This window comes from Fusarium falciforme, chromosome 5 (assembly GCF_026873545.1).
Source record: "Fusarium falciforme chromosome 5, complete sequence".
In the NCBI taxonomy this organism is placed as follows: domain Eukaryota; kingdom Fungi; phylum Ascomycota; class Sordariomycetes; order Hypocreales; family Nectriaceae; genus Fusarium; species Fusarium falciforme.
This window is the reverse complement of record NC_070548.1, coordinates 3972609-3995923: the sequence shown is the minus strand read 5'-3', so window position 1 is coordinate 3995923 and position 23315 is coordinate 3972609. Positions and strand designations below refer to the sequence as shown.

The 23315-nt window shown below is 50.0% G+C and overlaps 9 protein-coding genes and 2 pseudogenes across 11 annotated transcripts, besides 2 other annotated features; 5 read left to right on the top strand and 6 right to left on the bottom strand.

Moving 5' to 3' along the window:
* Window positions 1-1076: 1076 nt before the first annotated feature.
* NCS54_00748800 (Succinyl-CoA:3-ketoacid-coenzyme A transferase) lies at window positions 1077-2539 on the top strand (the record flags this gene model as incomplete). The annotated part of the gene is made up of 2 exons (XM_053152913.1): window positions 1077-2348; window positions 2402-2539. The coding sequence occupies 2 exons, from the start codon at window positions 1077-1079 to the stop codon at window positions 2537-2539; spliced, it is 1410 nt and encodes a 469-aa protein (XP_053008888.1).
* Window positions 2540-3226: 687 nt separating this feature from the next.
* Window positions 3227-5233, bottom strand: NCS54_00748700 (MFS domain-containing protein; the record flags this gene model as incomplete). The annotated part of the gene is made up of 9 exons (XM_053152912.1): window positions 3227-3354; window positions 3411-3544; window positions 3596-3803; window positions 3860-4017; window positions 4079-4299; window positions 4353-4433; window positions 4492-4778; window positions 4847-5009; window positions 5066-5233. 9 exons carry the CDS (start codon window positions 5231-5233, stop codon window positions 3227-3229), a joined length of 1548 nt encoding a protein of 515 aa, XP_053008887.1.
* A 469-nt stretch (window positions 5234-5702) lies between these two features.
* On the top strand, window positions 5703-6670 carry NCS54_00748600 (DLH domain-containing protein; the record flags this gene model as incomplete). The annotated part of the gene is made up of 4 exons (XM_053152911.1): window positions 5703-6002; window positions 6046-6325; window positions 6383-6550; window positions 6606-6670. 4 exons carry the CDS (start codon window positions 5703-5705, stop codon window positions 6668-6670), a joined length of 813 nt encoding a protein of 270 aa, XP_053008886.1.
* A 747-nt stretch (window positions 6671-7417) lies between these two features.
* On the top strand, window positions 7418-8621 carry NCS54_00748500 (annotated as a pseudogene). Its single transcript has 6 exons — window positions 7418-7538; window positions 7612-7842; window positions 7906-8073; window positions 8127-8360; window positions 8419-8486; window positions 8544-8621.
* Window positions 7418-8621: a sequence feature.
* A 227-nt stretch (window positions 8622-8848) lies between these two features.
* Window positions 8849-10982, bottom strand: NCS54_00748400 (Fungal-trans domain-containing protein; the record flags this gene model as incomplete). The annotated part of the gene is made up of 5 exons (XM_053152910.1): window positions 8849-9395; window positions 9458-9776; window positions 9830-9897; window positions 9957-10323; window positions 10382-10982. 5 exons carry the CDS (start codon window positions 10980-10982, stop codon window positions 8849-8851), a joined length of 1902 nt encoding a protein of 633 aa, XP_053008885.1.
* Window positions 10983-11687: 705 nt separating this feature from the next.
* Window positions 11688-12395, top strand: NCS54_00748300 (uncharacterized protein; the record flags this gene model as incomplete). Its single annotated transcript, XM_053152909.1, has 3 exons — window positions 11688-12176; window positions 12234-12279; window positions 12358-12395. 3 exons carry the CDS (start codon window positions 11688-11690, stop codon window positions 12393-12395), a joined length of 573 nt encoding a protein of 190 aa, XP_053008884.1.
* A 600-nt stretch (window positions 12396-12995) lies between these two features.
* Window positions 12996-14458, bottom strand: NCS54_00748200 (Hypothetical protein; the record flags this gene model as incomplete). The annotated part of the gene is made up of 7 exons (XM_053152908.1): window positions 12996-13396; window positions 13451-13525; window positions 13576-13588; window positions 13650-13785; window positions 13836-13894; window positions 13953-14125; window positions 14179-14458. The coding sequence occupies 7 exons, from the start codon at window positions 14456-14458 to the stop codon at window positions 12996-12998; spliced, it is 1137 nt and encodes a 378-aa protein (XP_053008883.1).
* A 520-nt stretch (window positions 14459-14978) lies between these two features.
* On the bottom strand, window positions 14979-16211 carry NCS54_00748100 (Putative acetyl-CoA C-acyltransferase precursor; the record flags this gene model as incomplete). The annotated part of the gene is made up of 1 exon (XM_053152907.1): window positions 14979-16211. One exon carries the CDS (start codon window positions 16209-16211, stop codon window positions 14979-14981), a length of 1233 nt encoding a protein of 410 aa, XP_053008882.1.
* A 592-nt stretch (window positions 16212-16803) lies between these two features.
* NCS54_00748000 (uncharacterized protein) lies at window positions 16804-17745 on the bottom strand (the record flags this gene model as incomplete). The annotated part of the gene is made up of 1 exon (XM_053152906.1): window positions 16804-17745. One exon carries the CDS (start codon window positions 17743-17745, stop codon window positions 16804-16806), a length of 942 nt encoding a protein of 313 aa, XP_053008881.1.
* Window positions 17746-18260: 515 nt separating this feature from the next.
* Window positions 18261-20378, bottom strand: NCS54_00747900 (annotated as a pseudogene). The gene is made up of 6 exons: window positions 19793-20378; window positions 19676-19738; window positions 19527-19610; window positions 19094-19463; window positions 18500-19034; window positions 18261-18440 (listed from the first exon to the last, which is right to left on the bottom strand).
* Window positions 18261-20378: a sequence feature.
* Window positions 20379-20935: 557 nt separating this feature from the next.
* Window positions 20936-22063, top strand: NCS54_00747800 (Abhydrolase-3 domain-containing protein; the record flags this gene model as incomplete). The annotated part of the gene is made up of 2 exons (XM_053152905.1): window positions 20936-21259; window positions 21341-22063. 2 exons carry the CDS (start codon window positions 20936-20938, stop codon window positions 22061-22063), a joined length of 1047 nt encoding a protein of 348 aa, XP_053008880.1.
* Between the last annotated feature and the right edge of the window lie 1252 nt (window positions 22064-23315).

Below are 23315 nucleotides of genomic sequence, written 5' to 3'. Positions count from 1 at the left end.
AATACTGTTTATCAGGATTATCATAATTTAATTATGCAAGCATTAATCTCGGTAGATCTAACGTGATTAGAGGCTGTCTGTAATTGCTCGGTAAACAAGGACTTATTCCCTATATCGGAAAGTCGGGCTACCATTACAGATCCAGACCTTCACTCAAGCTCCACAAGTATCTTCCATAATCTTAGCCCCCTCCGCCTCTAGAATACAGACCGCCACAGCATCAGGTGTTTCGGTATCTACCGTATCTTCATACAGGGTAGAACTCTCTTTAAAAGCATCGAAAATACCCTGCGTGATGTTTTCAGAGCACACTCCGCGGTTCGCGAGACAAATAGTAAAGCCAAGCATCCCCCCAGTGAGAATTCCAATATTTCGATAAGTTAGTACCCCGTGCTTGTGTCATAGACCGGATTTTAGAACTCACGTTTGGCAGGGTCAAACAACTTATAGGGGAAGCAATGCTGATATTTAGGACAGCAGTGCAGAATTGCACTAGCTGTCGAACCATGTAGATGAGGGGAATTGCAAGCTTCATGTCGGTTATCTCTAAGCTTAGTCTCAAGGCTTTGGAACGCTGTGCTCGGTGGACCACTCCACAGCTAAGAGGCGTTCTAACCACGGCCATCTTCCGCGGATAAGTTCCGAATAGGTTACATTGTTCAAACACGTTACCCATTTAACATCTTGGTTAAATACAATGAGATGCAATGCCGCGTTCCTATCTCGAGATACTTGTCTAGTATTTACTCAATCCGGCATCCTTGAGAAGTTCTCTAGAATCGGTCCGATATTGCTATTCTTGCTTCAAACTCAGCAACACTCCGAGACAATGGCTTCGACACTAACTTATGCACGGTCACAAGCGTTTGCACGATATGCCCTAAATGTGAGTAAACTTTCTACTCTTCGGATCGTTATTTTCTTTGTTTGCTCCGGAATTTACCGATCCTCTGTTCTGAGCATCACATCTGATTCCCACTTGGGCAAACACCTTTTTCAGAAGATCATTCTCCATCACCGTTTCTCGCAATGGAATCAACAAAGTCATCCCATCGGCTGCGGAAGCCCTGAGGGATATGAAACCAGATACAACTCTTCTCTGCGGCGGCTTTGGCCTGTGCGGCGTTCCAGATTCGCTTATCAATGAAGTTCTCAACAAGCCCGATATCAACGGTTTAACAGCTGTTTCTAACAACGCTGGAACTGATGACTTTGGTCTTGGGAAGCTTTTGAAGAGTAGGCAAGTGCGCAAGATGATTGCTTCTTACATCGGAGAAAACAAGACATTTGAGAAGATGTATCTTGCGGGGGAGATCGAACTGGAACTTACGCCCCAGGGAACCCTTGCAGAACGTTGTGCCGCTGGAGGAAAGGGTATTCCGGGGTTCTATACGCCTGCTGGTGTTGGAACCGTCGTTCAAAATGGAGACCTCCCCTCCCGGAACAAGGCATCAGGGTCCTCGGGCAATGCCCAGTTCCCTGACCCCAAAGATGTCAAGGTGTTCAATGGCAAGCCCTATCTTCTTGAACACAGCATCGAGGGAGATTATGCCTTTGTAAAAGCTTTTAGGGCAGATAAGCTGGGAAATTGTCAGTTCCGCCTTGCAGCCCAGAACTTCAACGGCCCAATGGGTCGTAACGCCAAAATGACTATTGTCGAGGCCGAGCACATCGTTGAGCCAGGAGAGATCCCCCCAGAGTCGATCCATTTACCAGGCATTTACGTCAAGAAAGTCATTCAGAGCACGGCAGAGAAATCGGTTGAGAAGTTCACGTGGGCAGAGCAAGATACCAAGGCCCTTGGACAGGGCGACGTGGCCACAAAACGAGAACGCATCGTTCGCCGAGCGGCCAAAGAGTTCAAAGATGGCATGTACGCCAATCTTGGAATCGGCATGCCTATGCTAGCAGCCTCATTCGTTGGACCCGAAGTCGATGTCCAACTCCAGTCTGAGAATGGCATCCTTGGTCTTGGGCCATACCCTTCCAAGGACAAGAACGAGGCTGATGCTGATCTCATCAACGCGGGCAAGGAGACGGTCACGTTGAAGCCCGGAGCGTCTGTCTTTAGCAGCGACGAAAGTTTCGGTATGATCAGGAGTGGCCGTATCGACGTTACCATCTTGGGTGCTATGCAAGTCAGTGCCACAGGTGATTTGGCCAACTGGATGCTGCCCGGCAAGGTGAAGGGTTTTGGCGGTGCGATGGACCTTGTCAGCAACCCGGGCAAGACAAAGGTCATTGTCACCATGGAGCATACCGACAAGAAGGGAAATCCCAAGATCTTGAACCAATGTTCTTTTCCTCTCACAGGCCGGGCGTGTGTGTCGCGCATCATCACCGAGTTGGCAAGTGGTGGAGATGAACCTCAACTCTTGAGTACCAAGCTAATTCTCAGCAGGCGGTTTTCGACGTAGACTTTGCATTGGGATTGACACTTGTTGAAATTGCCGATGATGTTACTATTGATGAAGTCAGGGCAAAGACTGGAGCTCCTTTTACGGTTGCTGATCCAGTCCTGCCCATGTCAGGGGTGTAAGAAGGAAATTTCTATGGAGAGAGTTTAGTGCAAAGTTCTTTCCGAGTCTGGTATACAATGTGTTTCTTGTTGGACAAGTGTACTATCGCAACCTCATGACCATGTTTTTCAATATGAACACCATGTCCGGTTTCCCCTTCATGACGCACTGCAATTCACTGTCACTTCGTCATTCGGGGTTGATGAAACGTAGCATTTCAAAGAATATCACGATTATGATGTGGCTTCATTTGCTCTGCACGGTCAAGTGATGCTTCCAACTAGCTGACTGGTGGTCACCGATCGGTCATACTTCTCGGATGCTCCCCGCGGCCACTTGTCGGACTCAACTACATTAAGATCATGACCAAATCAAGATTCAATGCAACCGAGCCCAAAGAGAATTCATAGTTAGTTCTATCTGGGGCAGTTCCTAGCATTAACTAACTGCACGAGCACAAGACTGTTGACACAAGTAGAGGTACAAGACAGCACCCGTCTTTGGATGCACCGGTCTTTGGATGCACCGGTCAAGTCAATAGACTTACGATTAAAGTTATAATACAAATTGCAAAACTGATGAATGGTTCCTGAAGTGTCCGGTGTAGCACCTAATCATGTGCTGTTTGCATTGTCCCACGGAACTAGCTACCAAATGTCCAACAGAGAAAACGGGTATTTACCAGGTTACGGTAGCCATGTATTGATTTACAGAACATATCGGAAGTCCTTGTTCTCAAATTCAGTCTGATCCCTCATTCCAGCTTCGTTACTCCTCTCCTTGTTAGGAGGTCCATATGTCTTGTTTCGGTGCCTGTTGATAAGGAACATGTATACTGGAAATTCAGGTATTAGTCCCTTGTTGACTTCCTAAAAAAGAGATGAAACTTACCCAGGAGACCAAGATGGCAGCAGAACTTGATGGCGTAGCCAACCAGAAGTCCAATTGTGGCACCGGTGAAATGGGGGGCCTGGGATTTCTTCACGACGAAAGGACCGGCAAAGTTGCCCCAGCAATAGGCCGTGCTGACATGCTGCGTTAGTCAAGTTTGGTCAGGCCTATGATGGGATACCTACAAGACCAAGGCGCTGGCGAGAGAGCGGTGGGTATATCCAGCCATGTTGGAGGAGATGGTAGTCAGGGACACGGTGAAGCCGACCGACTGCGTGTTGACCAGCCAGAAACATACAAGCCGTCCCCAGGTATTTTCTCGAGGAAGATAGGCCATGCACGCCGCAGAAACGGTGCAGATCATGTTAGCAGCCGTGGCAGTGAGCAGACGCGCTTTTCATCCTGTTAGAAGGTGGAACACAACAGGGTACTGAGGGGGCTGAACTGACAGTTTGGGACATTGAGAATGATGCTTCCACCGATGAAGAGACCAATGATCTGGATAGCATCTCCGACTGATTTCAACTGTGTAGTTTTGGTAGTACTGAAGCCCATGTCTCGGATGATGATGGTCGAGAAGGAGTTGACAACACCGTTGGGAATGGCACTGCAAGATGAACAAGGTTAGTTAACAGACCAAAAGTGCCAGTATAAACGTTTTGACGTACGCAGCAAAGACCGAGACAAAGATGAGCAGGGTCTTGGGGTCAGTGAAGCCAAGGACAACCTGGCTCTTGTCGAAAGCCTTGTTCTTGATACCTGTTTCGTTGGCTGCGACTCTCTTGACTGCAATCAAGCGCTCGCGATGGTTGAGGAATTTGGCGTTTGAGGGAGAATCGGGGAGCAGGAACCAGATGACAAATGCCCAGAGACATGTAGCCCCGCCGAGCTGGAAAGTGTCAGTCTTGTTGTACTGGAGCTTCTTGTTTACGTGAGACCTACAATGAAGAAGATGAGCTCCCAACGCTCAGGCTTGAGGTTAACAGGGAGCTTGGAAACGCCCATGGAAATGTATGAGCCAACCTGATGAAAAAATGTCAGTGTCACCGCCCTGACGATGCCAAGGCTATATGCAGCTTACGATACCACCCCAACCCAGCGATGAATACCAGATGCATTGGCGAAGTGGGATCTCTCGTCTGGTGTACCAAAAGCCAGTCATGAGTGTCAAACCGGGTGTGACAGCAGCTTCAAAGATGCCCATGATGAAGCGCACACCCAGCGCGCTTGAGTAGTCTCGGCTCTGAGTCATGAGGATGACCATGAGACCCCAGAAGAAGACACTAATGGCCATGACTTTCTGCGCGGGAAAGCGACCAATCAGCCATCCACAAGGGTACTGTCCGAAGAAGTAACCGGCATAGACCACTGTAGCATTCGTATCAGCAAGACGCTATCGACAAAAGGCACGAATGGGCGTGTTCGAGGAGACTGACTTGCAGAGAGGTAATTGAACTGGTTTCCCTTGAGCCCCAGGGCCTCCTGGTATCCAAAGAGGTTGGCGTAGTTGAGAGAGGTCTTGTCCATGAACTGAAGCGCTTGGGTGACGAGAAACATGGGAAGGATGACGAGATCGAGTTTCCATCGCAGTTTCTTGGCCTATAATTGTGTCAGTCAGAGTGATTGAGATGCCATGGGAGGAATGGACAACGCGCCTCGGCATCTGAAAACTCAAGATCGCGAGCCTCGAGGTACTCGTTATAACCGACGGCATTCTCCCGATCATTCATGTCCAGGTCCCTCTGACCGCCCTTGAGCTCCGAGTCCTCAATAGCATGGATGCTAGGAGGAGACTCAGGGATGGGCTTAGGAACGTCCGTCATTGTTGCCGATGGTCTTGTTGTATGCAAAGTAGAAGAGAGACTGGGTATAGAGAACGGGCTGCTCAAGGGAGAGTCGGGGTACTATTTAACAAGTGCATGGCCTTATGGTAAAAGCAATTTTTCAGATTCTGGGGTAGCTAGCATCTCCTCCGCCTTTACCCCATGGGGCTGGCTTGTCTCCGCACCACCATTGACCAATCAAGAGGTAACCAAACGACTCGTGAACCGCTGGAGTATCCCCACGGCGAGTTTCCGCGGCTGCAAACCGAGGAGTGGATGTTTGTGAGTCTTGTCTGTGGGCGACGGCCGCCTCTAATCCAACACCGAGGGTTATTTAGTTGATAACAGGTAACTCGTACGATTTTGAACACAAACCCGAACAAAACCCAACTTGGCTAAGGATAACTATTAGTTACGTCTTTGACCGTTTACCCTCGTCGTACCTAGTTCTAATTCATTTAATCACAACATGGGCCAATCAGCCTCGCAGCAGTCTAGCAGCGAGACGTACCTCGCCAAGCCCAGCGGGAGCTGCTGTCTCAAAGGGGCCATCCATGAGGGCGAGTCCAGAGGCACTTGGGAGACCATCGCAGGTGTCGAAACCTACGTCTCGAGACCGAAACCGGACAAGGCCAATGGACACATACTCCTCTACTTTCCGGACGTATGGGGCATGTTCCCCAATGGCCTGTTGGTCATGGACGCCTTTGCGGATGCAGGCTACTTGGTCCTAGGCCTCGACTACTTCCGTGGGGCTAGTTCACACCTTGTGCACAGTTTAAAATGTCCAAGTGACTAACGCTACGCTACAGGACCCCGTTTGGAAGCATCGCAAAGACCGCCATACACACAATCCAGACTTTGACTACGAGGCCTGGAAGCGCAAGCACACAGCCTTTGCTGATGCCGCGGTTCCGAAATGGGTCGACGCCGTTAAGAAGAGCTACGGCGCGAGCACGACCAAGTTTGCCTGTGTTGGCTACTGCTTCGGGGCACCTTATGTGTGCAACGAACTGAAGGGCGATACAGTGACGGTCGGGGCTTTTGCTCACCCGGCGTTCCTCAAGGAACATCATTTCCATGATCTAAAAAGTAAGCAGCTACACCTTCAGGATCACAGGGGCGACAGGGTTCACTGACTATGCACAGAGCCTCTGTTTCTCTCCTGCTCAGAGGTCGACCACACGTTTGACGTCGCCTCGCGACGTCGAGCACTGGACATCCTACAGTCTAACAAGAAGGTCTTTCACTACCAGGTATTTTCGGGTGTCGAGCATGGATTTGCTCTAAGAGGTGATCCAAAGGATCTTTACCAACGTGAGTCTTGTTATCCCTAGAGTGTGTTGTGTTGAGTTGCGCTAATAAGCCATAGGGTGGGTGAAGGAGCAGAGCCTTGCGAGCATTGTGGCGTGGTTTGATTACTGGTTATCCCAATAGATGTCACTAGACAAATAGACAAATACTAGACTGTAAAATAGATTTGTACGTAGCGAACCGTGCTCCCAACTAAAGTGCCACATTTTTAGGTATTCATCTCATCTGTGTCAAGGTCTTTACGTAGATATGCGTGTATATCAATTGTGGCGTCTAAGGCCCCTGCGTTATCTGAGTATTTATTCACAATGCATTCAATCGATCCTTTGATAGATTTGCAACTATGTAGGCTGATAATTAATTTTGCTAGTCCCTAAATGAACAGATGTTGCCCTTATTCAAGATCGATATAAACATTCAAGTTTACCGCATTACAGACGGTATCAAGGTAAAAGGCTACATGAGTCAGAAAAACATGGACGTTAAAAAGGATAAAGCATTTCAAAGCCTGCGTGGGAGTTCTAAGAAGGGGCATCGCCATTGCGATGCAGCGATAGTAACACCATGCAACAAATCTAACCAAAGCTCAGCAATCTCAGCATGAGATTCCGGGGAAAAGCCGAATGGAGACGTCCACTTTTCCCCCACATCACGAGTCTCGCAAACCCTCCTCCTGACTCGACACTCAAAGGAGCAGGGTTGTTCGGCCATTGTCCGCGCCGAGTCCCCGGAGTCTTGACCAGCAGAGTCTGGCAATTCGCCGCGGTGATGGACAATGTGGGATCATCGGCCTAGTGATAAAATTATTTATTCAGTGATAATTGATCACGAAGCATTTATCAACCAATCCTGGCAATTACCAGCGTTAGAAACTCGAGTAAACCTCTCAAGACAAACGTCCTCTACACCCACATCATAATGACCCCCCCTCGAGCCTTCGACTTCACTGGAGATGTGGCCATCGTTACCGGTGCAGGTTCCCGCATGGATGGTCAGTCTACCGACGCTACGGCGCCTCCACCATCTTTTCTCTCGTTCCTAGGAGACTAATCCCCCTGGTAAAGGCGAGATTGGCAACGGCCGTGCGGCTGCCATCCTCCTTGCACGTCACGGTGCCAAGGTCGTCCTCGTAGACTACAACGTGGACTGGGCCAAGGAGACAAAACGAATGATTGATGAGGAGGGCGGTATCTCCGAGGTTGTCCAAGCCGATGTGACGAAAGAAGAATCGTGCAAGAATGCTATCGACAAGACTGTCGAACTGTGGGGGGCTGTTCACATTCTTGTCAACATTGGTACGTCAGATGACATTCATGATTACAGCCATTAACACCTCTTGACACTGAAAATACAAACAGTCGGCGTAGGCGGCGCAATGGGTGACGCCACAACAATCAACCTGGATGCTTGGGACAGGGACTTTCGAATCAACGTCACTAGCATGGTCATGATGAGCCGATATGCCATTCCCGAGATGAGAAAGCAGGGTCGAGGATCCATCGTCAACATGTCATCTGTGAGCGGATGTAAGCATCTTTCCACCATACACAACAAGCTAGCCTGGCTAAAACATCCTTAGTGCTCGGTGGAAACCCCAGCTTGCTCTACCCAACAACAAAGGGAGCCATTATCCAGATGACACGTGCCATGGCTGCCCATCACGGCCGTGAGAACATTCGCGTCAACTGTGTTGCGCCCGGAATGGTGTACACCCCCATGACAAGAGGACGTGGAATGACAGATGAGATGAGACAGGCTAGAATTAACCAGAATCTGATGAAGAAGGAGGGTACTGGTTGGGATGTTGGCTACGGTAAGCAAGCTCAAGATATGCATGCCTCAGATACCCAAAGCTGACATTGGGATGATAGCTATTTTGTTCCTGGCCAGTAAGGAGGCTGGTTGGATCACGGGTCTCATCATGCCTGTCGATGGAGGAGTAAGTCCCCCTGAGCTGCCAAATCTTTATCTGTGAACCACTAACAACCTCTCACAGACCACGGCTGGCAAGGCCGATAGACCAGCTCTCAAGGCTGACACATTGGCCGAAGCAAACACAGGTATTCAGAACTGATACCCATGTAATGGATAGACACGTTTGAAGCATCACCGTAAAATAACCACAATAAGGGACTTGGAATAAAAGATGATTTGTACAAGTCAAATACAAATCCTGACAACAGAGCTTGACTAAGAATATCCTTGACAAAATGTTCCTTGCTTGCGCTACTAGTTCGAGTCTCACTCTCCGGTGTGGTAGAGACGCACGCCTCGATGTGTCAGACAGGGCACTTGACGGGATTACGGTGCGTGTCTCATCATTTCATCCACATCAATTTGTAGCTCAGGATAACAGTCCAGAGACGCCATGGCATCCATGCTCATACCGTTGAGGTACGCGTCCATGTCAAAATCGTTTGGGCTTGCAGGATCAAAATATGGGAACGCCGGGATGTAGCTGTTGATGATGGCTGAGACGGCATTATCAGACGAGGACTGATCGGGCGGTGCTCGCTGAGCAGGGGCTCGTTTGAGGCCTTTGATGATGATGTGCAGACTACGCTCCAGGAGCGGACATTTTGCCATGCCTCGGTTGAGGGCCCTCAGAAATGTCTGCATGGTTGGATGTGTTGCGCCGTCATTAATCTTGGCATCTTCGAGAACAGCCGATGCACCTGTGTAGATGCAGTAGCCCATGAGGTAGGTGATATTCTCGAAGCCAAAGGTTGATTCGAGCATCAAGAGCAGCTTCTCCATACTCTGGGCTGCGCTCATGCATACTTGGTAGTAAGCTGGAGCGGACCAGAACGGCCGATGCGCCAGAATGACAGAGGTGAAGTACAGCAGACTTTTTACAAGTGTCAGCAACATGTGTGCTAGAATGGGGCAATGCCGAGAGAGGACACCTACTTCTGGGAGATGATGTGTGGAGGTGGGCATATAGTTGGTAAGTATTCTGGGTTATATCGTAGGTGCGCAGGAGACTCGTTCCGCCAAGTATCCAAGCGAGCCTTGATGTCGTTCAGGGACGATTCGGTGATGGCCCTGCTTCGCTTCGAATAAAGCTGGACTATGATGTCGTTGATGATGACTGAGAGTTTACAAGAGTTTTCAAAGCATGAGACAGCATGGCTTTGCATAATTGGGTACTGGCTGGGTGCCAGTCGAGTCAAAGGTGAAGTATCTTCGTAGTAAGGTGACCAAACTTCAGACTCTGCCGAGTCATCCACTATACAGAAGGTCAGTACACAGACGCTATAGAATCTGCTGCAGGGTGCCTACTAAAGTCAATGGGGCTCTGCGGTAGCTCCGTAACTGCAGGGAGTCTCCCCGTGTAGAGACTGATGGCTCTGCAAAGAAGTCCACATTAGCAAATGTTGGTTTCGTTCCTTGGGCGAGATGAACTTACTTGTCCCAGAAATAACAGCTCCAAAACAACCTCTTTCGAATCTCCAAATCTACGGGATCGAAGCCCTTGAGATCGGCAATATCGGGGCCATTATGCTGCAGGCCAAGATCTGCCGACATCCGAAAGGCCATTCCGCTATATAGCCACGCCTGTGAGATGGCTCCTTGCGCCAGTTCCCGGGCACTCAACTGGAGAAGGGCTTGTATGGTGGGGATAGAGCTGGGCTTTTGTATCTCGTCGCCGAGAAGCAATCGAACACGAGAGAATAGGAGTTGCGCGTGGTTGCTGTCGTGGTATTTGGAGGCATGAGCACACAAAACGAGGAGAAGAAGCTCGGAGTAGTAGCGGCCGCCAGTTGTCATGTCACCTGCACACGACAATAGTTAGTTATGGACGTGGTAGCTTTTATGAAGAAAGGTACGTACGCATGAATGCTGGCCTATACACCCACATGAACATAGGAGCAACCCAGGTCCAGTGCAGATGAAGCAGCCTTGCAATAACCTGACGAGATAGACCAAGTTGAAGGCCCGCATTTCCCAGGGCAAACTCCTCCCAGATAGTAGATTCTCGAGCGCGTGATACCAAATATGCCCTTACGTCGGTCCTCTTGGACCCGTCGCCACGGCTCAGCGAGTTTGTGGATGGCGAGGCCAGGCCCAGAGGTTCATGCACAGCAGATGTCGGGCCGTAGTAACAGATCTTGCCGTGCTCATCCACGCTGAGATCGATGGCCAATGAGTCTTGAGGGGTGCTGTCGATGGCTTCAGTTGGGTGAGTAGGATCTTGTAGGTCTCTCGAATGGCCCTGTTGTGTCGTGGGTGACATATCTGGCACAGCCGGTTCCATGTCGTGTCTCGGGGGCAACGATACCGTTACAGAAAGGTCTTTGGTCGTGAACGACGAAGCTGGAGCTAGGGCTACTATCCCGGCAACGGATGCTCTCGTGTGTTGACGATTAACCGATGGGTCGACTTCTTGGAGTCTTTCAATCGTTTCCTCAGCCTCCTGTAGCTTCCGCGCCATGGCGACAACCTGGGAGAGTGGTGGAGGTTTGTCGTAGCGGCATTCCACATGGTAGATTTCGCATGTTTTACAGGTTGGTTGACTACCTTCACATCGGACCTGATGGAGATCGTGGGACGAGTCAGCAAAAACCATCCATATCAACAAAATTCATGATTAGATAAGGTCCGGTGGATAAGTGTTACCTTCTTGGCACGACAATTAGCACAGGTCAAGCCTCGATATTTGCGGGACAGACGCGGTTTCTTGGAGCGGTTGGTGGACGCAGGGCCAAGTGCCTGTGCCTCTGATGCGGGTCCACCATTGGTCTCCATTGTTCAGGGGACGAGATATGACTGTATCTGTAGTACCAGGCAGATCTCCAGATAAGCTTGGATCACTTGGAGGAAACAAAGAGATGGCCGACGGGGAAAATCCGAATCTTGGGAATGTCGCCAACGGCAGGTCGCAGTCTGAAGGCGGCGAAACAAGAGACCTTGGTGCTTGCCATGATTGGCTCGGTCAATCTCCGCGGCGAATTTCCGCGGCGAATGCGGGGAATGCGGACCAAGGGTCAAACAGGCGAAGAGTGTTGACGTGATAAACGAGGCCGGAGTAATTCTTTAGTATAGATTCCATATTAATAACACTTCCCATGTCTAAAACCTGCTTGTTATTTCAGACAGTCTATTTCCTCTTATGGACCTGACAAACAGACCAGCCACCATGAGAGTTCCTTACATCCCCAACCCTCCACCAACCTCTTCTCCTGAAGAGGAGGCCATTGTCGCCGCCATTGCGGCCCGTCGTCACCCTCGTCCTATTCAGCCACTGGACTTGGCACTACTGCATTCCCCTCATGTTGCCGCCGGCTGGAACACGTTTGTAGGGGCCATCCGGACAAAGACTTTGCTAGCTGATGACCTGCGTGAGCTCGCCATCTGTCGCATCGCCGTTGTCAATAGAGCTTGGTATGAGTGGATGCACCATGCCCCGCTGGCTGTCAACAGCGGTGTCACTTCAGAGTCGATGAATGAGATTCTGAAGGAGGCGAGCTTGCTTCGCGGTGAAAGGCCACATGGCTTTACTGAGAAGCAATGGGCTGTTTGTGTTATGGCGGACGAGATGACGAGGAATGTGCAAGTTGCTGATGAGACCTTTGCCTGGCTCAAGTCTTTGGCCAGTCATCAAGAAGTGGTAGAAGTTGTGGCGACGGTGTGTAGAGTCTCTGAGCAACACTTATCTGAGAGAAGCTTACGGTATTTCATTCAGGTTGCATGTTACAACTGTGTGAGCCGCTTTCTTGTGGCTTTGGATGGTGAGTTTTTCAATTTCTCCCTTGCGCCTTATGCTTGTCTATCATGATGCCCTCGAGACTAAGAATATTGCAATGTAGTCGGAGAAAGAAACAACACTCTTCCAACACCGTTATAGAGAGCAACATATGAGGAACCCAAGCTAGGAAAAAACGATCAATGAATGTAAAAGTACCCCCAAGTCTGCAGTAAACTGTGTTTGCATAAGCGGGCCTTGACCTTGACGGAAGCCGCTGTTTCGCAACCCAGGCTGTGTTTCTAAATGTTTTCTGGACCAGAGATATGAGTTAATGTCTAACGTGGAGAAGTAGATCACTTTTACTTGGCTCGCGCTATTGCAGGGGGGAAATATACAAGTCTGTATCCAATAAAGAGTGGCTGCACATGTAGACAATACTTCTAAGATAAAAGTCAATAGAGCGTGGATGTAGTTGTGGTCGCACTCAGCGGAGAACGAATTCTTGTCGCACAATCAAAATACAATGAAGCAAACAGCCTTTGGACTAATAAGATCAGGCACAGAAACTTCAACTGTATCCTTTCTTGGCCAAATCCCATCACACAACGGGAATTAAACGGACTAAGCTCCTGGCGCGTCAAGCTGGCCTTATTTTCCTGCTGTGTACCTTTCCTCGCCACGCACTGCTCCAAGTTCTAAACTAAATAGGTTTAGACATGCCATAGCCTCAATGCAGCTCAGAGTCGCTTTGCAAGAATCTTAGTCAAGCCAGGTTGCTTCGTAAGGTGTGCTGTTGTCAGGATAGTGCAGCGAAGCCACCAGATCGAGGCTGTAGTTCGACGGGGTCCAACCAAGAATGAACATGTAGCCCTCGGAGGTATCGCTGAGATACATGTAGTCCGTGATACCGTCCGGGTTGCTGTTCGTCTCATCTTGCCAGGGAGCGACTCGCAGACCACCAGCAGATCCGAGAGTAACTGGCGCCTCGTAGAATGAGACAGCATTCTCCTGCTTGAGATAGCCAGCGTCATCCAGAGCAAAGGCGGCGACGTATCCGTTCGCCTCGGTGTTATTCCAGCTGCGAGTGCTCGTGAAGAGATACTTGCCATCGCGAGACATCTGGACCGTGTTGCCGCGGAAGGTATAGGCGCCCCTCATATCTGTAATATCTCGTTAAATGGTGCTAAACTGCAGATTTCGATATGATGGCTCACCATCGGGAATAGCACTGCCTCTTTGGACGTGCTCAAGGCGAGTTTCAAGAATGTCATATACATCAAGCCATTGGCCTAGAGAGATTAGTAAGAATGGCCGCATGAATCTACATGTCTCTACTCACTGTGCTCAGTCATCTAACACAAATCGAATCAGTGTCTGCTATCGGTCTAGCTTTCCATACTCTGGGTCACTTACCACGTAGAGAAGTCTTCCATCCTTACTGGGAAAAGAGTTTCGCGGCCCATCGCCTTCAGTAGGGCTGAGATTGATCGACAGAGGCGTAGCAGTACCGTTCTCCGCAATGTCATACATGAAGATGGAGTTCATGCCCCTGGTCTAAATTAGTCACTTGAGTTACAAAACAACTGGTTTCGTGCATACAAATGTGGTACAAAGCCCTTTCTGTTGATGTTGATATCAAAAGCGTGAGCGCCATAGAGCTTGGGGGGAACGTTAGTACTGGCGGTTCAGAGCCACGAGGGTATGCATTGAACCTACCACAGCCGCTCTTGTCTTGTTCACATTCACAATTTCTTCTTCAGGTACCATGTAGAGCTCCTCGACCTGCTTGCCAATGCCACCGACTTCTGTGAGAGCATGGATGCTGGCGGTTGAGCCACCAGAAGAAAAAGCCAAGTTGCCATCATCAGAAAAGTAGCATGAAGAAGAGGCTTAAGTGGTGTCAATAGCTGTATGAAAGCCTTCCATTCTCTTGTGAACTTACTGATATTCACCGTATCAAGGTGAGTAAATTGATAATTCTCATCAACTGACCACGAAAACAACTGAGGGGGCTCGCTCATGGCAGTAGCATAGACGCGGTTCTTGGCAGCATTGCTGGTGACGAATTGGTGAAGCCCAAAGCCAGGAATGGTCGAGTTCAAAGTCAAAGTCCGAGCAATGGTATCAAAAGCGAGGAGGAAGAGGGTTCTGTTGGTGTAAGAGCCCGACACAAGATGGTGGAGGGAGCTCCCGTATGAACTCGCGAATTCGATAGCAGGCATATTCAAGATGTTTTTGGTTCAGAAAATGATGCTTCCGTTGTAATTGAACTGCTATCCTGATTGATATGTCCGGTAATTGAGTACTGCTAGCAGTGACTTATATACCTGTGACCGAGAAGCTACCCCGGACCATGAAGAGTGTCAATCCTGTTCTCGCAATGCCGGTCCTTGAGCTTTCCCCGCGTTCTTGGTTCAAGGCCTTCGTTCTTTGGCTGAAACTAGCGCAAGTTTAGTTGAAGAACTGGCTGCTGAAGTTCAAGCTAATGCATCATGTCGGATTTTGGGCGCGGCACTTGTCCGCGGAGGTCTTGATGACCGACCATGTATGTGGAAGCTCGTGAGCGGACGACAAGCCATGGTTATATCATTGCAGTTTGAAACTTGCTGGGAAGCGAGATTGATTATGCTATACCACCACCGAACTGATCCGACAGTCGCCCCAAGAAACTAGTGTTGACAGTCTCATGGCCGTAGTAAATTAAGCGGTGTGGCCGAATTTTCTGAATCTACGACCTCGAATCTATTCTCGTACAAACAACCCAGCCATGCCCATGCCGGTTCCAACGCACATACTGACTATGCCCAACTCACCGCCATTAGGCCGCCCCAGACCATGCATCAAAGTGCTGGTCAACCTTGCACCCGTTGCGCCAAGGGGGTGCCCTAGAGCAATAGCACCTCCGTTCGGATTAACCCTGTTATCCAGGTACGCCTTCTCGAGTTCTAGTTTTCTGAGACAATAGATTGCTTGACTCGCGAAGGCTTCATTGATTTCCCATCTGTGAATATCCTTCTGTGTCAAACCAACGCTATCGAGCAGCCTTGGGATCGCAATTGCTGGTCCGACGCCCATCTCATCTGGCGAACAACCAACCGTGACTGCAGAAACAAATTTTCCCATGATGTTGCTGCTTAAACCACGGTCTTCTGCGGCACTGCGCCTCATGAGAAGTGTTGCAGCGGCGCCATCTGAGACTTGAGATGAGTTTCCAGCGGTTGAGGTGCCGTCGGCTTTGAAAGCTGGCTTCAACTTTGCCAAATCTTCCAAGCTAGCCTGCGGGCGGATTCCATCGTCTGTGTCCACAACCACATCTCCTGATCCAGTAGGACTGCTCTGCACAACAGGGACAATCTCAGCCGAGAAGAGACCTGATGACCTCGCTTTTGCCGCCTTCAAATGGCTGTTGACTGCAAAAAGATCCTGGTCGTGCCGCGAGATCCCATAACGTTCTGCCACGTTCTCAGAGGTGATACCCATGGGGAGAATGCAATCAAGCGCGTCCTTTACGGGCGATTCCTTGAGAGCTGGCCAGAGATCAATAGGAATAGCTCGACTGCCGTAACTACGCGTCATGCTTTCCATGCCCGCCCCAATTCCTATTGAGATGGTTCCAGTTCGGATCTGAGAGGCGATAGACGAGATTGCTTCGAGGGAGGAGGAGCATGCGCGGTTGACAGTATAGAGAGAAGTCGTCGATGGGTAGCCAACATGGTTCATGGCCATGCGCGCCGCCTTGGATCCTCCAAGCTCAGATAGTACTACACCGACTGCGACGTCTTCTATGATAGAAGATTGGAAATTAGGTAGTTTCTCGACTGTGGCTCGTAGCACAGACGCCAAGAGCTCTTCGGGGAAAGCATTCTTCAGTGATCCACGATTTGAACGACATATAGGAGTGCGTAATGAAGATAAGATGACAATGTCGCTGGGCGCCTTGGCCAGTATTGAAGCAATTCCTCTTGGTGGAAACATAGTTGCTGGGATATGATAGGATTGCTGAGCCTCGGCAGTGCAGTGGTATCGTTACTGCCTGATGTCGCGGGAAATTCATCTTTGAGCCACAATTATGAACAGCCTTGTCTTAAAAAGTGCCCTCCTCGGGATGTCCCTGCGTCATCTTGTCAGCCAGTGCTGGTTGCAGTTACACCGGTGAGATGCCACGGCCAAATTCCGCGGGTGCCTATGCCGGGACAGTAGAACTTAGACCTTTTGCGAGCTTTAATGCAATAGCCTTCAAAGGAATTATCGTCTGATACTTGGAACTTGAATCAATGCGTCAATCAAAACATGGGTATGGCCGAAGAGCCAGGTGACTACAGACATCCTGGCCTTGATATAACCTCTGTAAATTCATCAGCCTGCATTTTCTCATAAATAGGCAACATTTGCAGCAGTTTTGCATTCTGTCAGTCGAACGGTAAGCAGCAGATATTTTAGATCAATAGCTTGACATGTTTTCCTTGGACCTGGCTCATTATTCTACAGCCCATCCAAGTTGATCAGCTTGGACCCTGACTAGGTAGCCCATGCTGCTGTTCGTGCATGTACGTGACTACAAAAACCTTCAAGCGGACTTAGTCTTGTTCACTCCCCAAAGTTCCAAGGCATTATCCCTGAATAGTCTCTCTCTCAGCCATTGCTTTCCCTCAGTCAGATCTAGCAGATGAGACACCCAGGGCCTAACATCCAGCCCTTCAAACCGAGTATGCGGCCAGTCAGACCCGAATACCACTCGCTTAGGTGCTTGCTCAAAGAGTTCTAGAGTCACGGGGTCGAGATCCTCCCAGATGTCCGAGTCAACGTGACTGAGACGATACGCGCCCGAGATCTTTACCCATGTCGTTCCTGTTTTCAAGAGTCGCACCAGAGATTCGAACCCTTTGATGTCGTAAGGGTTGATGGGGTCAGATGATTTCGGCAGAATGGGATCGCCGTAGTGGTCGAAGACGACACGCACGCCTAGACTGGGCAGAAAGTCTTCGAGCTCGACGATACGCTCCATCTTGGTGTAAAGCTGAAGAACCCAGTCAAAAGGCTTGATAAGCTCGACGTACTTTTCAATCTGATCCCTCAGCTCATCGATTGGCGTGTCATCACCATAAGTCACGAGATTGACACGCACGGCGCGAACACCCTCGTAATTCCACCTGCGAATGTGCTCATGTGAGGTGGTATTTGGGTCGAATAACGCAAGTCCCAACGCTCGTTCATTTCCTACGGCACGCATGGAATCCAACATCAACGTCAGATCATAACCGTGCGTTGCCGTCTGGACGAAAAAGACATGATCGCAGCCAATGCTGTTCTCGAAGATGGCATTGTCCCAGAGATTATAAACGGATGGCTTGTAGGGAATGTTTTCAACTGGCGGGTAGCGCACTGGATCCATGATGTGAAGATGTGAGTCCCAAGCGCCAGCGGGCATTCTAGGGTCAGCACCGCACGAGACGTTGGTCACCCTCTTGACTATGGAGAGCGGCGGCGAAGGTGGGGTTGATGGGCTCATGGCTGCAGCGTCGGTTGCAGTAAAGTATTGAAAGAGGAAAAGAATGAGCGAAGGATATGACGCTTTCATGGTACGCAATACAGATATTGAAGGGCCTTGAAAGGATAGGGGTGCTACAGGTGTAATATATGTCTCACCCACGGACCCAAAGATCAGAATAGGATCGGTTCCTCACCAATCCGAATGTACCTATTGAAGGATTAGATACCGTTCTCGTTAGCCCGCGTGGTAGTTGGGGTCAGTTGTCATGACCTACATGAGGTTCGGATGCAGTGGCGTGATGAAGAGGCACCGCGGGGAATGCCCGAAATATGAAGCATAAACAGCGTGACATTTGTGATATGAGACTATAATGAGAGTACTACATTACTGATAAAGTCCACTCCTAAATGCCTGGAGCTGGATATTCCCATCACGGCGACTGTCCGCGGACTTTGGCCGCGGCTGAGATAACGCGGCCCACTTGGTAAGTTCCTTGCAAAGGAGTCCGAAACATTCCATATTAATTATTTCCCTTACTCAATCGCCCATGGACTATCAGAATTACGCAAGTAAGGCGTCAGGCCTTCAAAGCTATGGTCATACTCAGCCTTAATCCTACCATTCCCGAGAAACGTCCATAGATTACTGTCCAGGTACTCAATATCATAGTGCTCCCACCTTGGATCCTTCAAAGTCTTGAGGAAATGCACTGACTGAGAGAGTTGTTAGCATCCATGTATAATGACCTTTGCCCAGGGGCATCAACACTCACTGATCCGCCCCATACGCGAACCTTCCCGTCGACGGTATTGTCCTTGTACCAGCTGCGACACGGCGCAGAGAAAACACTCGTCTCATGCCAGGCATCAATGTACTCGTTGAGCTGGTCAACGACTTTCTCCCGTACATCCAGTGCTTTGATGCGGTCGCTCTGCATCTTTTTGACAGCGTGGACCACGTAGTCAAGTTCTGTTTCGAAACACGGGAGAACGGTGCCATTGGCGAGGTTTCCACGGGGGCCGTTTATGACAAAGTAGTTTGGAAAGCCGGGGGCTCCTATTCCCAAGTAGCACTTCGGTTCAGGGTTCCAGGCATTCTGGATGCTGATGCCGTTTCTGCCAATGAGAGGGAAATGAGGGGTCCATGCCATGTCGTATCCGGTTGCACAGACAATGACATCTACCTCGTAGGACGCGCCGTCTCGAGTGACGAGTCCGGTACCCGTAACCGAGGTGATTTCCGAAAAATGGCATTGTACGTTGGGCTCGATAAGCGCCTCAAGGTATCCGTCTCCCGGGGTAAGTCGCCTGAGAAGGTGTGAGCGGTATTTCCACAGTGATAATTCGACTTGGTGGGAATAGCATACCTGCAGCCGACTGGCCAGGATGGGACGAGTTTCTGAGTCAGGACAGGGTCATTCTTGAGCCTCCGATTCATCTCAGCCACCATGTACTTGTGCGCCATCTCAGACGCTTCGCTGCCTTTGTAAAAGATGGCAAATCCCTCATTGATGGCATACTCGATTCTCTTGCGATAGTTGAGTAAGTACTCAGGATCATTGGCCAGCTTCTGAATTTCCTGAGGAGTATAGAAATACTGTCCAATGGATGGATGAACAGCCTCCTTGTCTTGGATGAACCCCCCCTCCTTTTCGGAGGTCAATTCAACAGGAACGCGCGGCATGGGGGCCGCGATCCAAGTGGTGCCCCTCATGAAGCACTCGACTTTTGAAGCGACTGGTTACGAACGGTTAGCAAGAAAAAAGGCACATGGTAGCTCCCAGTCGAGGATTCTCTCACCTTTCTGGACCTGTGGGATGATCTGAATGGCAGAGGATCCATTGCCAAGGACAGCAACACGCTTGTTAGCGTAGTCAACAGAGTCTTCTCGGGTTGTTTAGCGACGTTGTAATTTGGACATGACGCTCATTCTGGAGGAGGGCACTTACGGTCCCAATCTGCGGAGTGTATCAGAGAACCTTTGAAACAATGAAGGCCTTTGATATCGGGCCCTGGGTAATTCTTTAGCGCGCTTGCCACAGGATCCAAATGTCAAGCCAGCTTACATCTGTACTTGTTCAAAAGCCCAGAGCCATTCACGAGGACGTGACACCAATCAGTGAAAACCTGACCATTATGCTCAACCTCGACTGCCCACTGTCCCTTCTCTTCGTGCCAGGTGGCAGACAGAACCCTGTGCTTCACTTTGATATACTTGCGAAGCTGGTACTTTTCGCAAAATTTAACAAAGTAGTCCTGGATCTCAGGCGAATAGGCATAGTACGACTTCCAGAAGGGATTCGGCTCGAAAGTGTACGTGTAGATGTGAGCAGGGACGTCGCAGGCGCATCCAGGATATCGGTTTTGCAGCCATGTGCCTCCGACCTCGCCGTTCTTTTCGTAGCACACCAGCTCGTAGTTATTAAGCTGTCGCTCAAACTTGTAAGCTGCACATAAGCCCGTCGCGCCGGCCCCGACGTGGATGATGCGCATCTTCCTGGGTTGGGAATGCCATTGCTGTCGAAGCTGGAATGTCGATGCTTCGGCATTTCCCACTTGGCTTGACAGCTTTAGCTTTTCAAGAGGCAAGGTTGTCGAAACCTCTCTCTGGTCGAGGGAAGCCAAGGTTTCTGACGCGCCGGTGGAAGGTTGACTGTCAAGTGTCATGTTGTAAAAGCTCAGTTGCGTCAACTTTTTGCCGTGGCAATAGGACTTGGACACAGGTGCGACTAACTTGGTTCAGTTACTGCAGCTGGTTAAGTAGCGGAAAGCCAAATCGTACAAAAAATAACTCAGGCGTTTGTAGCAAGACTATGTGATGAATCGAGAGATGTGAATGTCTGTTGTCTCATATTAACGCCCAATCAAGTTTTGGGTATTTATTCTTTCGTTACGAGCGCCCTCATGAGTCTCTCCAGGACGATTCACAGCTAAATTGTCAGCTGAATGCCAACATCGGACAAGGATTGCCCAGGGAGTGGTCAGGGGGGCGGAGTCAGTCTGGCGGAGTCAGCTTGACTGACTCAAGCTTCTCAACGAAGCCTTCCCGCCTTGTCACCTGGTAGAGCCACCGAAGCGAGCTGCATTTTCAGTCTCTCATCATACCCAGTCTCTTGCGTTTGCATGTAGAGTTCGTCACTAAATTTCTCCTACCACTTCGCCCGCGCCCGTCACTATCACTCCATCCTTCCTAGACATCAAACATCACGATGCATCAGGACTCTATCAGCTCGCCCAAGATTGCCAATGGCCCAGGCTATAGCACGCCATACGCGTGCTACCTCCATGCCACGGCCTGGGTTTTACGGAGAGCTGTCGCATACATGACTGGCACCGGCGAACTCTTCGACAAGTTCATAACAGTCACGACTCCCGGCCTTGGTGAGGGCAGGGTCAACATCTCGGTCTGCATTCCTCGCCTTGCGGACACCACTCAAGGCGTGCACCCCCTCGTCTTGCTCGCTGAGGGAGGTGGCTTCATTTTGGGCCAACCTTCTGATGGAGAACACATCGACCGGTCACTCTGCGACAAGGTTTGTTTACTTGCTGATACCACCGCGGTTGAACGCTTTGGTTCACAACCAAATCAGTGCTAATAGATCGGGGTCGCACAGGTGGGAGCAGTCATCATATCGGTTGACTACGCCAAGGCACCGCGATACCCTTATCCGCACGCACTGCTCCAGCTCTATGAAGTTCTCAAATGGGCTCTGAGCCCGGCCGCCAAGGAAACACTTGATGTCACCATTGACCCATCACGAGTCGCAATCATGGGAAACTCTGCCGGCGGTAACCTAACAGCCAGTCTGTCGCTGCTTCTATCGTTTACTTCCGGCCCATGCGCTGAGTTCCGGAGTGCACTCCCCTCGAATTTCCACCAGGTCCTCCAGGTTCTACTCTACCCAAGCGTCGACCTCAATCGTAGCTATGACGAACGTCTGGGTGATTGTGACCAAGAGACTCAAGCTTCAAGCTTGCCCTCATGGGCAGCGACAACGATGGAGGCATCATACCTGCCTCCCTATATCGACAAGTCTCAAGTGTTTGTCTCGCCATTGATAGCTGAGGTTTCTCTGCTTAGATCTCTTCAACCCCCTTCGGCGATTGTCATGGTTGCAGGGAAGGATTGTTTGAAATTGGAAGCTGAGAAGTACGTTGCAAACCTCAAGATGGCTGGCGCCAGTGTGACCAAGTACGAATATCCTGAAGCGCTTCACGGATTTAGTCATTACAAAGAGAATAACAAGGGCTTCCGGAAGGAGGATGTGGAAGACTGCTGGGAACAGATAGTCCGCGCTCTTCAAGTGAGCTTCTGCACAGACGAGGCTTCGGCCTGATGATGAACGCCAACTTTGAATGCACAACTTTGTTCGAGATGACAGTTTTCTCATCCCAGCGTCAAGCATACTCAAGGTGGAAGATGTGAGACTCAGCCCCGTCAGCAACATACACCCCATCTTTCTGAGCATCCTCCTCCTTCTCATACCCCAAGAGTGAGCACCACCAAGTGTCCTGGTCAACGTCGACAGAGTACCCCCCTCTAACTTGCTTTGCATTGCCTTTGCCACTTGCTAGCCCTTTAGCACGCTGTTTCTGTTTTCCTTCCTCGCCATCATCCCAGACCGCGACCCTGACAACCAACAGGTCGCGATCAAGCATTCCCTCGCCTCCAAAGTCATAGTGCATCACCAACGGCCGTCCCGGTTGGAAGAGCGTAGAGATGGCGTCCATCACTGGCGGGAAACCCTGTGTCTTCCAAAACTCCCAGTGGTCTTGAATCTTGTCCCAGTCGAGCATCCATACAAAGGTAGCCGGGTCATTGGTTGAGAAACCCCATGAAATTCTGCGGATCCCACGCGCATGCGGCGATCCGGGCTTGCATTGAGTGACGGCGTTGGCCTGAAATTTGGCCGTGACAGCAGCATGATCGTTTGCGAACTCGGGCAGAAGCTTGAAGATGCAAACTTCGGTGACAGGCCTGTTTTTGGCACTTTCATCTGTGCGAGCATTGAGCTGCGTCGCTAGGGCGGTCATCTCCTCAATAGTAGCCATTGGGAAAGTAGTCAAAGGATTATAGTAGTAGAGGGGAAAAGTATCTATCACTTTGGGCTTGCTAGTGAAGCTGAAGATTCAAGAACGCAAAGTGAAGAGGAAATCATTACTTTCTGCACTCTTAATGACATCTATTTCTAATACCCTGCGCGTCGACTGTGTTGAGGAGCCTCCCTGGCTTGTCAGCAAGGAGGCGACGAGTCAGCTCTCCTGACAAAGCTCCCCCGCCCTGCCTTTGTCATTTCGTCACATGTCATATACTACCGTCAATTTCAAGTAAGTGCGGCATCGGAAGGTGTGGCTAGCATTCAAAGTAAGCCAGAGCTCATCAGTGTGCGCTTAATATAGCCAGGTGGCTCCGCTTGGATAGACTGGCAAACTCGTGCAAAAGTACTTCAGAAGATGGTTGAGGAGGCCTTTCGTATATCGTAAACCCAAGTGGTCTCTCGCCTTTGACGTTTGATATTGGCAGTGATGTTGTTGTCTAACCTAGTCCGCAATTTTCAAATTGTTTATGCTTCCCTTTAAAGCTCTTAT